Source organism: Narcine bancroftii, chromosome 5 (genome assembly GCF_036971445.1).
Source record: "Narcine bancroftii isolate sNarBan1 chromosome 5, sNarBan1.hap1, whole genome shotgun sequence".
In the NCBI taxonomy this organism is placed as follows: domain Eukaryota; kingdom Metazoa; phylum Chordata; class Chondrichthyes; order Torpediniformes; family Narcinidae; genus Narcine; species Narcine bancroftii.
In genome coordinates this window covers 174,723,164-174,737,054 of record NC_091473.1, presented here as the reverse complement: position 1 = coordinate 174,737,054, position 13,891 = coordinate 174,723,164, and the positions used below count along the sequence as shown (strand labels likewise).

The 13,891-nt window shown below is 43.2% G+C and overlaps 1 protein-coding gene across 4 annotated transcripts in view; it reads left to right on the top strand.

Annotated features, from left to right (window-relative positions):
- The first annotated feature begins 5,234 nt into the window (after positions 1 to 5,234).
- Positions 5,235 to 13,891, top strand: part of tsen2 (TSEN2 tRNA splicing endonuclease subunit) — a 44,031-nt gene continuing 35,374 nt past the window's right edge. For 2 of the 4 annotated variants that reach the window (XM_069939844.1, XM_069939840.1), the window contains exons 1-3: positions 6,223 to 6,439; positions 9,917 to 10,151; positions 10,299 to 10,380. In XM_069939844.1, the coding sequence (XP_069795945.1) occupies positions 9,963 to 10,151; positions 10,299 to 10,380 (271 nt within the window). In that variant the 5' untranslated portion in view covers positions 6,223 to 6,439; positions 9,917 to 9,962. Of the gene's footprint in view, positions 5,442 to 6,222; positions 6,440 to 6,481; positions 6,599 to 9,916; positions 10,152 to 10,298; positions 10,381 to 13,891 lie in introns of those variants that run through there. The other 2 variants (XM_069939841.1, XM_069939842.1) reach the window with 2 other exon arrangements.

Genomic DNA, 13,891 nt, shown 5'->3' with positions numbered 1-13,891 from the left:
CAAAGTTAAATCCCTGGGAGTCACTATCTTAGAGGATCTTTCCTGATTCCAACACACAAATGTCATCATTAAGAAAGCACATCAGCACCTCTACTTCCTCAGGAGTGTGAGGTTTGGTATGTCATTGGAAACCTTGGCAAACATCTGCGCAAGGGTAATGGAAAGTGTGCTGACACCATTACCTCTGAGAATAAAGCCCTGCAAAAGGTGGTGAACACAGCCATGTACATTATAGGCAAAACCCTCCTCACCATCGAGAAAATCTACATGGGACACTGCCGTTAGAGCAGCAGCAATCAAGAGTCCACACCACTCAGGACACGCTCTATTCTCGCTGCTTCCGTCAGGAAAGAGGTGTCAGTGCCACAAGACTGGCACCACCAGGTTCAGGAACAGCTGCTCCCCCTCCACCATCAGACTCCTCAATCAGGGACTCATTTAAGGACACTTACTTTGCACATTATTTATTATTGAATATTTACTTTTTGAAAATATTCAAAAAATGTATTTTCTGCATTGCACCATGTGTACTTCATTCTTTTGTATATGTATGTTTTCTTGAGTAGTTTTTTTTTTGCATTACCGATAAATGGTAATTCTGCCTCGCCTTCAAGAAAAAAAATCTCAGGATTGCAAGTGATGTCATCATTGACAATAAATCTGAACTTTAACATGCTGGTCTTCAGACTTCTGCACCTTCTGCCCAAAGGTAGCAATGAGAAACGGTTGTGACCAGGGCGAAGGGGGTCCATCACGATGATGGCAGTGTCTCACAGCAAGTCAGAGCCTATGATTTACCTGATCATATTTGTTGCCTTTTGGAGCCTTCTGCATTACTAGGTACTGCAATTCCCAAACTAGGCTGTGATGCAACCAGTCTTCCATTTCTTTAGAAGTTTGACAACATGCCAAATCTCCTCAGACTCCTTATAAAGTTAGAGGCAATGGTGTTACTTCTTCATGGCTAACTCAGTGTGCTGACTCCAGGAGAGGTCTTCTGAAATATGAACTCTCAGGAACTTGAAGGTTCTAACCCTCTCCATTTCCGTCCCATCAATGCGGACGGGTGTGTGGTCTCTCGGCTTCTCGTTCCTAAAATTGAAAATAAGCTCCTTGGTCTTGGTGACAAATGAGAGCTAAGATTGTAGTTCTGAAACCACCCAATCCAATTCTCAATCTCCATTCTGACTCATCATTCCAGTTATTCGGCCAATGGCAATAATCAACAGCAAATCTATAGATTGAGTGGGAGCCAAACTTGGCCTCAGTCAAAAGAGTAGTGTGACAGAATATAGATATGTTTTGGGGAGATAAATTGGGAAAGGTTTGTTTGTGTAGGTCACATACAAACAGTTTAAAACAGATTTTATTTAAAATACTGGAGCTCTGCTCATGCTAGACATGTTGGTCCCAGAACCTTTGGAGAGTGCCCAAGAGATTTCACTAATGGATTGTTGTTTACAAAATGACAACAGATGAAAGAACTTGTCAGAGCCACATTCTGTCTGGAGTGGAACTTGCTGTTCGAGGAGGGTCATGTGGTTTTGCAAGCAGAGAGAGTCAAACAGGTTGTGTGTATGTGTGTGTGTGTGTGTGTGTGTGAGAGAGAGAGAGAGAGAGAGAGAGACAGATCAGTTCTACAGTGAGCAATCGTAGCTGGGACTGGAACAGGACAAGCTGGCAAGCATGTGGAAAACCCAATATTGGAAGGCGGGTTGTGAGTGCTTAGTTCAGCCTGGTCAAAGCCCTTGTGGTTCATGCAAGAGGAGAGGACTGGCTGTCTAATGTTCCACTTGGAATAAGAGAAATAAAAAGGAACTCTGTGGTGACCTGAAAGAAGGAGGTTATCAACTGGAGAATCCTGAGGTGGCAAGTTTCTTCAGCAAGACTCTGAAGTGGCTGGGTGTCCATCGTACAACAAATTTCTCTCTGAAATCTGACAAGAACCTTTCTGAGTGGTAACCATTTATCTTTCAAGCCCCAAAGTCTGGTGAACTTTATAAATGTTAAATTCTGTGCACAGCATAAGAATTGCCTGCAACCTGTGAACTTGGAGGAATGAGAAGTGAGATTGGACCGTGAACCAAAGAACTTTTCTGAACTTACACACACATTACATAAGCACGTGCACTTAGAATTAGAAAGGGGTTAAGTTACGTTAGTTAAATCAATAGTGATGTTAAAGTGTGATTCTGTTTTCATGCTTAAAGGTAATTAAAAGTAATTTTTGTTTTAGTAACCATTTGTCTTAGTGAATATGTATTGCTGCTGGGTTTTAGGATCCTCTGTGTTCATAACAGTACAGTGAACAGAGTGGGAGACGAAGCACACAGCCTTGCAGTGCACTGTTAAACGATTGCCCAATCTAAGATTTGTCTCGCCGATGTACAGTACACTACATTGCAAGCACTGAATGTAATAGATCGGGTTGGAGAAGGTGCAAAAGAAGCTGCTTCATCTGGAAGGTCTGTTTATGTCCCTGGATGGTTGTGATGCTGGTGTTGTAAGGACAAGTGTTCCACCATCTAAGTCTGCAGGGGAAGTGTTAGGGGACAAAGAGTGGTGGGTGGGGAAGGATGAGGGAAGCAGGGAGTCAGATAGAGAATGGTCTCTGCATAAAGCAGAAGAGAAGAGAAAATAATGGCTGGTGGTGAAATCTCAGTGGAGCTGACAGAAATGAAGGATTCCAGCTTGAAACATGGAGACATTTTTCTCCCACTGATGCTGAGACTCTCCAGCAGATTGTTATTGTTCCAGATTCCAACATCTGCTATCTCCTGGCTGCAGAGGCTAGTGGAGTGAAATGTATGGACAAGAGGAATTTCATCTCTATTCTGTCTGGTTAGAGGATGACTGAAATCAGGCATCCAGGACATGAAGAAAATGTGTGAGGGTTCCATCAACAACAGTGGAGAGGAAGCCATGTTTCCTGGAGAAGGAAGAAGTCGTTTTAGAGTTGAAAGCCTTATCATTAAAATAGATACAGCAAAGATGGAGAAACTGAGAGAAAGGGGTGCATCCTTTCAGGTCACAGTGTGGAAGGAGATGCAGCTGTGAGAGACTGTAAGATATTGATAGTTTGTTTATCTCCTGAGATGAACACAGAGCCAGAAAAGGAGAATTGTCAGAATTTGAGGGCAGTGCGGTAGTTAGTGGCAAAATTGACGAATTCCACGAGTGCAGGAAGCAGCACCACGGAAGAGTTTTAGAGAGTGGTAGCATGACTTCCTGCCTTTTATTCTCTGTGCTCCAACCAATGAAGTGTGCTGTACACCTTTACCACCCTATCCACTTGCATTGCCATTTTCGAAGAACTAGAGCGTGTGCCCCAACATCCATCCACACATCCTAAGGGTGTTACTGTGCCCCTCCCCCACCCTTTTACTCAGGCACCTACCTGCTTTTTCCTCATACCTCAGGCCTGAAATGTTGATTATATAACTTTGCCTCTTATGGACACTGCAGGACACACTCAGTTTCTCCTGCCCTTTTGTGCATTAATTATAATGTGTTTGCAGACTTTCCTGTTTCATGGTGAATACACAGAAATGCTGGAGGAACTCAGTAGGTCTTGCAGCATTTCATAGCAATTAAAGATATACTGCATAATCGATGTTTCTGGCCTGAACTCACCTAGCATTCTTACCAGCCTCTGAAATATAAGCCACATACTATGTGATCTCACCATCTACCCCTCTCCGCCTTCTGTGGGACCATTCCCTTTCGACTCCCTCCCCTAACTTATCGCCCCTTTGGCTCCTACCCCATTACTGCAAGAAATACTACACTTGCGCCGACACCTTCTCCTTCACCATTACTCAGGGCCCCAAACAGTTCCTTCCAAAGGAAGCAGCATTTCACTTGCGAATCAGAAGATTAGGTCTTCCATGTTATTGAGAGGGAGCCACACACTCAATCTTTGGTGGACCTTTGCAATCCGCTCCAACCAATTCTTGTTGCACACCTCAGCCTCTCCAAACCAGATCCCCAACACCTTCAGGTAGTCAGATTTGACTGCGAAGGGGACGTAGACTGAAGGGGAAGTGGACTGAAGAGCATTGTCTTGCTTTACTTCTGCTTTACCCGGGCGCTTGATGCAGGCTCAAATTGCCCGCAGATGCTGATAGGTTCCAGACTGATAATGTGTCCAACCAGAAGAAACCGTGTACAGGGAAGCCTTAACCTGAGTGCCTCCACTGCTTGGCAAATTCATTCATACCCTCATCTTTCCTGGAGAGAGCAGACAGCCTTGCCTAACTCAAAACTTGATGGGAGACCTGTTTCCCACCTGTTGATTTGGACTGCACTAATGACAGAGCAGTCTACCCCAATTGATGATACCCTCTCCATTTCCGAGACCATATTCATCATGTGAGATCTGGTCAAAAGACTTCTCCTGGACTAAACTGACCAGGCAGGTATCCCTGAGCAGTTCAAGGCTGTCGGAGACCTTCCTGCTTGGAACCATGCAGCAATTCTTTGGTTTTTTTACTAAACCAAAAACAGGTTTTATCATAATAATTTACAGAAAGGAAGACTGTTGGGCCTTTGCATCTTTTTGTTTTGCAACTGTTGGATCTTTTCACACCAGAGGGTCAATCGTATCCTATACATTTCTGTCAATGTACTCTTGTTACATTTGTTCTCTCAATACACCATTACCATCCCTGTGGCACCTTGTCCCTTCTCCACGCACCCCCCAGTTTTTTTGAGAGGCTTCCCCTCGGTCTCACCCCCTCAAGGCCCGCTCATGGGAGGACTGGAGACGGTGGTCTTTCTCTCAGCGCAAGCACCTGAAGCCTGGAAAGGTGCCATTTGGCAGCATTCATTCCCTCACTGGCAAAGTGCGCGTCTCACCAGCAGCTCTGAATGTTTGACTCTGTGTGAGGCCCGGGGATCAGAGGCTCCTGTGTCACTGCTACTGCTGCTGGGAATGACCCATGGCATGGACCTTCTGCACCCCCTCCTTGTGAATCTGCCTCCACTGCACCCTCATGATGTGGTGGGACAGGGGGTCACTGGGAAGGGCTCGCTCGTCTCCGCCCCCCCGCCAGCCAGGCCATTCATCACCGGGGTCTCCCCGGATTCTTGCGGCATCCTCCGGCTGATCTCCACCCTTCGGGCTCCTTCTATTCCGCAACCTTGTCCGCCCAGGGACCCGGGGAAGCGGCAAACGACATCGGGCCGCTGATGTGCGACGGGACAGGTTGTCCCCCGACAGGCGCATCCCCCGCTTTTTGGTTCCGTGGGGAAACCAACGTCTCTTCCCGGGTGACATTGAAATAATGCATGCAATGTGAATGATAAAGGCCAACGAAGCACCGTGGAAAGGGATGAGGTCTATTTAGTAATGCAGAGCCCAGCGGCGTGGTGTAGGAACGGCTTGACGGGGACGGGGACGCGGGCGGCGGCATTTGAGGGTGGCTCCCACCGCGGAGGAGGTAGGTTTGTCCGAGTTCAGGAAGGGTGGGGGGAGACGCACAGCCGGCCTGAACTTCCAGGGGAGGGGGCGCCGAGGGAGGGAGCGGGGTGGATTGGGTGGTGGGGGAGAGGAGCCGGGTGGAGGGGGGGAGGAAGTGAGGAGGGGGGAAAGGGGTGGGAGGAGGAAGGGGACGGGGGGAGTGGGAGGGGGAGAGGAGGGGTGGGAGGAGGAAGGGGATGGGAGGGAGTGGGAAGGGGAGAGGAGGGTGGGAGGAGTAAGGGGATGGGAGGGAGGGGGGAGAGGAGGGGTGGGAGGGGGAGAGGAGGGGTGGGAGGGGGAGAGGAGGGGTGGGAGGGGGAGAGGAGGGGTGGGAGGGGGAGAGGAGGGGTGGGAGGGGGAGAGGAGGGGTGGGAGGGGGAGAGGAGGGGTGGGAGGGGGAGAGGAGGAGAGGAGGGGTGGGAGGAGTGGAGGGGAGAGGAGGGGTGGGAGGAGGGAGGAGGGGGAGGAAGGGGATGGGAGGGGGAGGAAGGGGATGGGAGGGGGAGGAAGGGGATGGGAGGGGGAGGAAGGGGATGGGAGGGGGAGAGGAGGGGATGGGAGGGGGAGAGGAGGGGATGGGAGGGGAGAGGAGGGGGTGGGAGGGGAGAGGAGGGGGTGGGAGGGGAGAAGAGGGGGTGGGAGGGGAGAAGAGGGGGTGGGAGGGGAGAGGAGGTTGTGGAGGAGAAGCAGGGGGTGGAAGGGGGAGAAGAGTGGGTGGAGGGGAGAGCATGGACGACGGGGGTGGAAGGGGAGGAGGAAGGGAGCGGGATGGAGTTTCTGGTAGAAGAGCGAGATGAGATAAACTGCGTGCGCATGAAAACAAACAAAAACTGAAACAGATCATCTGTGGAAAGAGAAATACTGTACTTAGGGTCTCAGGTCCCAGGCCCTTTGTCAGAATGCTGAGGGGAAAGTTGGATGGTCAGTAGGAGGTGTTGAGTATTTCATGATGTGGAGGAAAGCAAAAGAGAGCAGGAGGTGGGTGGAATGAAATGTACATTATTTAATAAGAATATTCATTGGGACATCATAGGAGATCAAGCAGAAGCAAATAAAGTAGGAGTCGTGGTGGAGCATCACATTTCCGAGCCTTGAGACTGAGTTGAACAATTGTAGTGGATAGGATTGCCTGCAGAGGTACCTTCAAAAGTCTGGTCACCAGAGGATTCACATGCACAATATGGATCGTTCACTTCTCTCTCTATGACATTCTTGATTTTTGTCCCTAAAATGCATGGAAACCATCTGAGATTTAAAAATATAAATCTGTTACTTCTGATGTCTTGGCTAATAATTCAGAGGTCCAAGTTCAAATTGTGGCTTATCAATTGTCCCACCCGACAAATAAACTAACTTTATATGATAAATATTCCACAAGTTAACAAATAATAAAAATATTTTGAAGATTGATGGCATTGCAGCTTTTACCTTGCTCTTTGTTTTGGAAATTGAAGCTGTTAAATATACACATGGTCCTTTGTTCTCCATGTCAATGGGTATTCAATCTGGAGGTGCTCATGGTAGTCCCCACATTCCCAAGTTATCAAGGTTTTATACTTTTCAGAGCAAATATTTCAGTAGCTACGATGACATTGTTTATTTCTGTATTTTTGTGAGACAAATGGTTCCTTTGAATTACATGCAGTGCCACCCATAATGTTTGGGACCAAGAATTTTTTTTTCCTTTATTTGTCCCTATGCTCTCCAGTTTTTAATTTGTAATCAATTACTACATTCACAATTATTTCATTTGGGAAAATATTTGAAATCCTAAATATTCCTAAGATCTGATCAGTAAATAAGAAACCCAAAAAATTACAATTGCTGGAAATCTGAAAAAAAAACCCCAGAAAATATTGGAAATGCTCAGTCCATCAGTCAGTAAAATCTTCAACCTGAAACATTGCTTTTTTTCTGTTTCCATAGATATGGCCTGACCTAATGAGTGTTTCCAAAATGTTTATTTTTAACTTTTTTTAACTATTTTAATTTTTCCAAGACTCATAAAGAATATTATTACAAATATCATAGAAAAATTTTAAAATTACAGAATCTCTCATGATTGTCCAAATCTCATTCCACCCCCCCACTTCCCACTTCAAAATTAAAAAAAGAAGGGATGATTGAATAGGCCTTCATTAATTAGTCTTTAGCTTGATCTTCAGGAATTCAACAGTATTGACCTAATGATATTATTTAAACCTTTTCGGGGAAGTTAATTATATCCTTAAGCCAGTATGATTCAAATAAGGTTGCCATATTTTAACAAACATGTCGTATTTCTCTCTAAGATTATAATTTATCTTTTCCGGGGCCACAACTGTGTATTTCCATATTCCAGCGAGTAATAAGTAGGGGGGAGTTGGATTTTCATGTAACAGCTTTATATTTCCTGGCTACCACTAGTGCAATCCTCACGAACTGTATTTGATATTTTGATCATTTTGTGCCAATAACCAAAAAAATTGCTCGATAAATATAGTTCTGATTCCAATGGAAAACCCACTTCAATAATATTTTGGCAAAATTTCTGTCAAGTCATACCCAAAGGATCTTACTTTCGCACATAACCAGGTTGAATGTATAACTGTTCCATCCTCTATACCATACCTAAAACACGAGTCCGGAATTTCAGATTTTAAACCATGTTATTTTTGTGGTGTAAGATATTATTGGTACATAAAATTGTAAATTACATTTATAAATGCTATCATATTATCAGAACAAAATCTTGACCAATATTGTTCTTGTATCCTTTTCCTCAAATCCATATCCCACCTTTCCTTCAATTTGTACAAACCTGGTTTTGGGCTATGCTCTGCAATAGGAACTACATCATCAATATAGAGTTACTTGTGATCCCCTTTCGAAGAAGAGCTTCCAGGTCACTACACATTGGCAGGGTCCTAAACTATCTCATTAAAAAAAAATCTTAATTGAAGTTCTATTTGACAAATCATATCTATTTTTTTAGCTGTTCAAATGTCATAAATTATCCTTGTTCATAACAATCCTCAATACACTTGATCCCTTTACGGTACTAAGTGTCCAGGCTTTTATTTCCTATTCTCATTGGTATTGACTCATTTTGATAGGTGTTTTGAAGATAACCCCACTTTTAGACCCATACATTTATTAATTTGTTGCCATATCCAAATTATATTTTTGAGAATTGAGTTATCTGTCTTTCCAGACAATAATTTAATATGCTATTTGTAAATGAAATCTTCTGCTATCTTCTCACCCACCCTGTGTAGACCAATTTGAGCCCAATCAGGATATCATCTCCCTCAAAAAAATTTCCAATGGGCAGCCAAATAATACTTTTTAAAATTGGTTAATCGTAGTCAACCCAATGAATAATCCCAAGTTTTTCCATGGAGACTCTTGGCATCTTAGAATTTCATAAAAATTGTCTGACATGCTTGTTAAGTGGTTTTCAAAAAAAAAACTTGTTGGTATAAGAATGGGCAAGGATTGAAATAAATATTTCAGTCTTGGCATCACTTTCATCTTAATACAACTGATCCTTCCCATTAAAGTAATGGGCAGTCTCCTCCATCTACATAAATCCTCCTCAATCTTTCCAAGCAAGGAAGTTGATTCAATTTATATGTTCCGCAGGTTATTGTCTACCCTTATCCCTTTATATTTAATATCCTCTTGTGGCCAATCAAATTTACTTCCTTGTTGCAACTGTCTATAATCTCCTTTTGTTAGTGGTATAATTAGGCTTTTATCGAAATTTATTTTATACCCAGAAATCTTAACATAATCTTCCAAGATATCTTGCAACTTAGCCAGAGATTCAGTCGAATTTGTCAAATATATTAATACATCGTCAGCAAATAGATTTATCTTGTGTTCACTCTGAACCCCCATATGCTTGGATCCCATGGAACAAATTCTGCTGGTGGTTCTATTGCTAAAGTAAATAAAGCTGGAGATGATGGACAGCCTTGACCTACTGAGTGGGAAATCTTGAGACATATGACCATTGGTGACAATCTTAGCTTGAGGCTAAGTGTTACTATCCAATTAATAAATGATTGTCCCAATCCAAATTTCTCAAGTACTTTGAATAAAAAATATCCCACTCTGGTCTGTCAAATGCCTTCTCAGTATCCAAAGCCACGGCCACACTCAGATTTCCTCTGGACTGCACCAAATGTATAATATTATACATAAAAAATTGTGTCGTTTTTGCTGCTTTCGTTGTTGTAACCAATCTTGCAGATCTATCCAAAATTGGATCCAAACAGAAGTTGAAATCCCCACCGAATACCATATTTTGTTTCCCTTCTGCCTCCTTCATAAAAATATTCTGAATAAACGATTCATCATCAAAATTTGGTCTGTATGGGTTCAAGAGTGCCCAAATATTTATTTTTAACTGAATAGCTCAGTAATAGTTTTCCTCTCTGAACCACATTTCTCAATATTTTTATTTTTAAGGTTTTGCCGGGTCACCTGAAGATATTCTGTAAGACTCCTTGGTACAATGGTAGAAGCAACATTTCAAGCACCAAAAAGAAAGAGAAGGGTGTATGAATCTTATGAAGCTCCTCTTCCTTTGTTGTTCACTCATGAAGGAACCATTTCAAGTGAGCAAGAGCATCATTATGCTGAAATGATCAATGACAATGTAATTGTGAGAAAACCCAAGAGTATAACAGCCCTGTATGGAAAGGTAACTTTCAGAATAGCAGTTTTTCAGTGCATGCTCATGTCTTAGACTTGGGGAAGCCGGATATAAATTCAAACTTCGTAGATGATGTGAGATTTGAAGAGACATAATGTTTATTAATTCTGCAATTGTTATTAATTTGGTTTGAAGGGTTATTTTGGAAAAGGAATGCTCTCAAGAAGCAGACCTGACTACAATATTTCAGACCCTGCTTTACTTGCCAAATGGAAAGGTAATAATTTTCAAATACATTTTGACTAATTTCTTTTATCCATACTTGTTGACTCTTAATGTGTGCAATTTCACAACTCTTGCAGTTAATAGTAATTTGCCCTGAATACTGAATATTGGCATATTTGATTCAATCAATGTCAGGATGAGGTGGCTCTAATACTATTGCATATTTTCTGTTTCAGAAAAATATAATTATTTTAGTTGTTCCCTTATTATCTAAATAACCATATAACATTTACAAAACCAGAACAGGCCATCTCGGCCCCTCCAGTCCGTACCAATTTAAGTGATCTCCTCTAGTTCCACCTACCTGCTCCCTGCCCATAACCCTCCAATCCCCTCACATCCATGCACCTAACCATCCTTGTCTTAAATGACAAAATCGACCACCTCTTCCGGAAGGTCATTCCACTCAGCCACCAATCTCTGAGTGAAGAAGCTCCCTCTCATGTTACTTCTAATCTTTTGCCCCAACCCTTAACTTATGACCCCTTCATTCCAATCTCACCTCCCTCAAGGGGAAGAGCCTATTCACATCTACTCTATCGATCCCCCTCATAATTTTAAATACCTCTATCAAATCCCCCCCTTAACCTTCTACGCTCCAATGAATAAAGACCCAGTCTACTCACTCTTTCTTTGTATTCCAGATACTGCAATCCAGGTAACATTTTAGTAAATCTTCTCTGCGCCCTCTCTACCTTATTGATATTCTTCCTATAATTTGGAGACCAGAACTGCACATTGTTTTCCAAATTTGGCCTCACCAATGCCCTGAACAGTCTCAACATCACCACCCAGCTCCTATATTCTGTGCTTTTATTTATAAAGGCCAACATACCAAAAGCTTTCTTTACCATTCTATCCACATGAGAATCCACTTTCAAAGTACAATGAACCATTATTCCAAGATCTCTCTGCTCCTCTGCATTCATCAGTGCCCTCCCCTTCACTGCATATGTCCTGTTTTAATTATTTTTCCCAAAATGAAGCACCTCACACTTATTGATATTAAACTCCATCTGCCATCTTTCAACCCACTCTTCTAAGCATTCCAAATCCTTCTGCAGTCCCTGAAAACCATCTTCACTCTGCACAACTCCCCCTATTTTTGTATCATCTGCATATTTACTAACCCAATTTACCACTCCATCATCCAAATCATTAATGTAAATGACAAACAACAAGGGACCCAACACTGTGCCCTTGTGGCACACTGCTGGTCACTGGCCTCCATCCTGACATACAGTTATCCATGAAGACTCTCTGACATCTACCTTCTAGCCACCACTGAACCCATCTGGCTATTTCAACATTAATACCTAGCGCATGAAACTTCCTTACCAACCTTCCATGTGGAGCCTTATGGAAGGCCTTACTGAAATCCATATAGACTACATCTACTGCTCTAGCCTCATCAACTTTCCTAGTCACCTCCTCAAAAAATTTCTCAAACATGACCTTCCCTGCACAGACCCATGTTGGGTGTCCCTGATTAGCCCCTGCCTCACTAGATAATTATACATATTATCTCTAAGAATACTTTCCATTAGTTTACCGACCACTGACGTCAAACTTACTGGCCTATAATTACTGGGCCTACTCCTGGAGCCCTTTTTAAACAGAATAACCACGTTTGCGATATACCAATCCTGCGACACCATGCCCCCCTCTAGGAACTTTTGAAAAATCACTGTCAGAGCCTCAACTATTTCCTCCTTGACTTCCCTCAAGGTCCTGGGGAAAATCCTGTCGGGACCTGGAGATTTATCCACCTTTATATGCCTCATAAGTTTCAATACCCCCTCTTTCCTAATCCCTAATTTTGCTTCTCTTATCTTACACGATTCCAAATCATTTCCCCTAGTGAATACTGAAGAGAACTCATTCAATATCTCCCCATCTCATTCGGCTCCGCACACATTTGTCCACTCTGATTCTCTAAGGGACCAATTTTATCCTTTACTCTCCTTTTGCTATTTACATATTTGTAAAAACCTTTTAGGTTTACTTTCACCCTGTTCGCTATAGCCACCTCGTACCTTCTATTCGCTATCGTAATTTCTTTCTTAAGCTTCTATTTACAATCCATGTATTTTCCAAGCACCTCGTCTCTATCTTGTTTCTTATATTTAATGTTGGGCTCCCTTTTATTTCAAACCAACTTTCTATTCTCCCTTGAAAACTACAGCTTTCTTGAACTTTTGGCTCTGCCTTTTATCCTACAGGAACATAAAGATTCTGCACCCTCAAAATCTCACCTTTATCAGTGGGACGAGGTGAGAGATGTTCGGCATGGACTAGTAGGTCCAAACTGGCCTGTTTCTGTGCTGTAAATAGTTATATGTGGTTATATATGGTTAAATAACCTCCAATTCTCCTCTACCTCCCAAACCACTCCTTGCAAATCCCTTCTCATTTCATCAAATCTGGCTTTCCCCCACTCAAAATCTTTGGAGCAGAGCTATCCCCTTCCATAATTATATTGAAACTAATGGTACCATGATCACTGGATCTGAAGTGCTCCCCAACGCACACCTCAGTCACCTGCCCTATCTCATTCCCCAACAGTAGATCCAACACTGCCCCTTCTCTAGTGGGTACCTCAATGTATTGCTGCAAAAAACTATCCTGCACACATTTTACAAATTCTAATCCATCCAGCCCCTTCACAGAATGTGTTTCCCAATCTACATTAGGAAAATTAAAATCCCCCACTAACACAGCCCTGTGCTTATTACAAATCTCAGCTATTTCCTTACACATTTGCTCCTCTATTTCTCACTCCCCACTAGGGTGGTCCATAATACGTCCCCATAATTGTAACTTCTCACCATACCACCTCCAATCAATCTCGCATCAGCACTGCTGTAATATTTACCCTGACAAGCAATGCCACAACCCCCCCTTACCCCTCCAATTCTATCACACCTAAAGCAGCAAAATCCCAGAATATTTAGCTGCCAGTCATAACCCTCCTGCAACCACGACTCACTAATCGCCACCACGTCATACTGCCAAATGTCTATCCACATCTTCAGCTCATCCACCTTCCTTACAATACTCCTACCATTAAAGTAAATGCATTTCAGAGATTTCCCACATCTTTCCTTCTGCTTGTTCCCATCTTTATGGACAACTCTATTATTTATTACCATCATCCCCCCTTCATCATGGCACTGATCCTTTTCCTTCTCGATCACTTGTCTTTCCACCCCCAAACTTCGTCTAAAAGCCTTCTCTATTTGCAGACTAACCTTCTCTTTGCTTTTCTCCTTTATATGGACCCCTTCCCCTAACCGTACTAGTTTAAAGTATCCTTAGTAGCCTTTGCAAATGTCCCCGCCAGTCCCTCTAGGACTCAGATGCACCCTGTCCGTTCGGTACAGGTCCCACCTCCCCCAGAATAGGTCCCAGTGATCCAAGAACTTGAACCCCTGCCCCTTAGTCCACCTCTTTACCCATGCATTCATCCTCCACCTGATACTATTCTTGTCCTCACTATCACG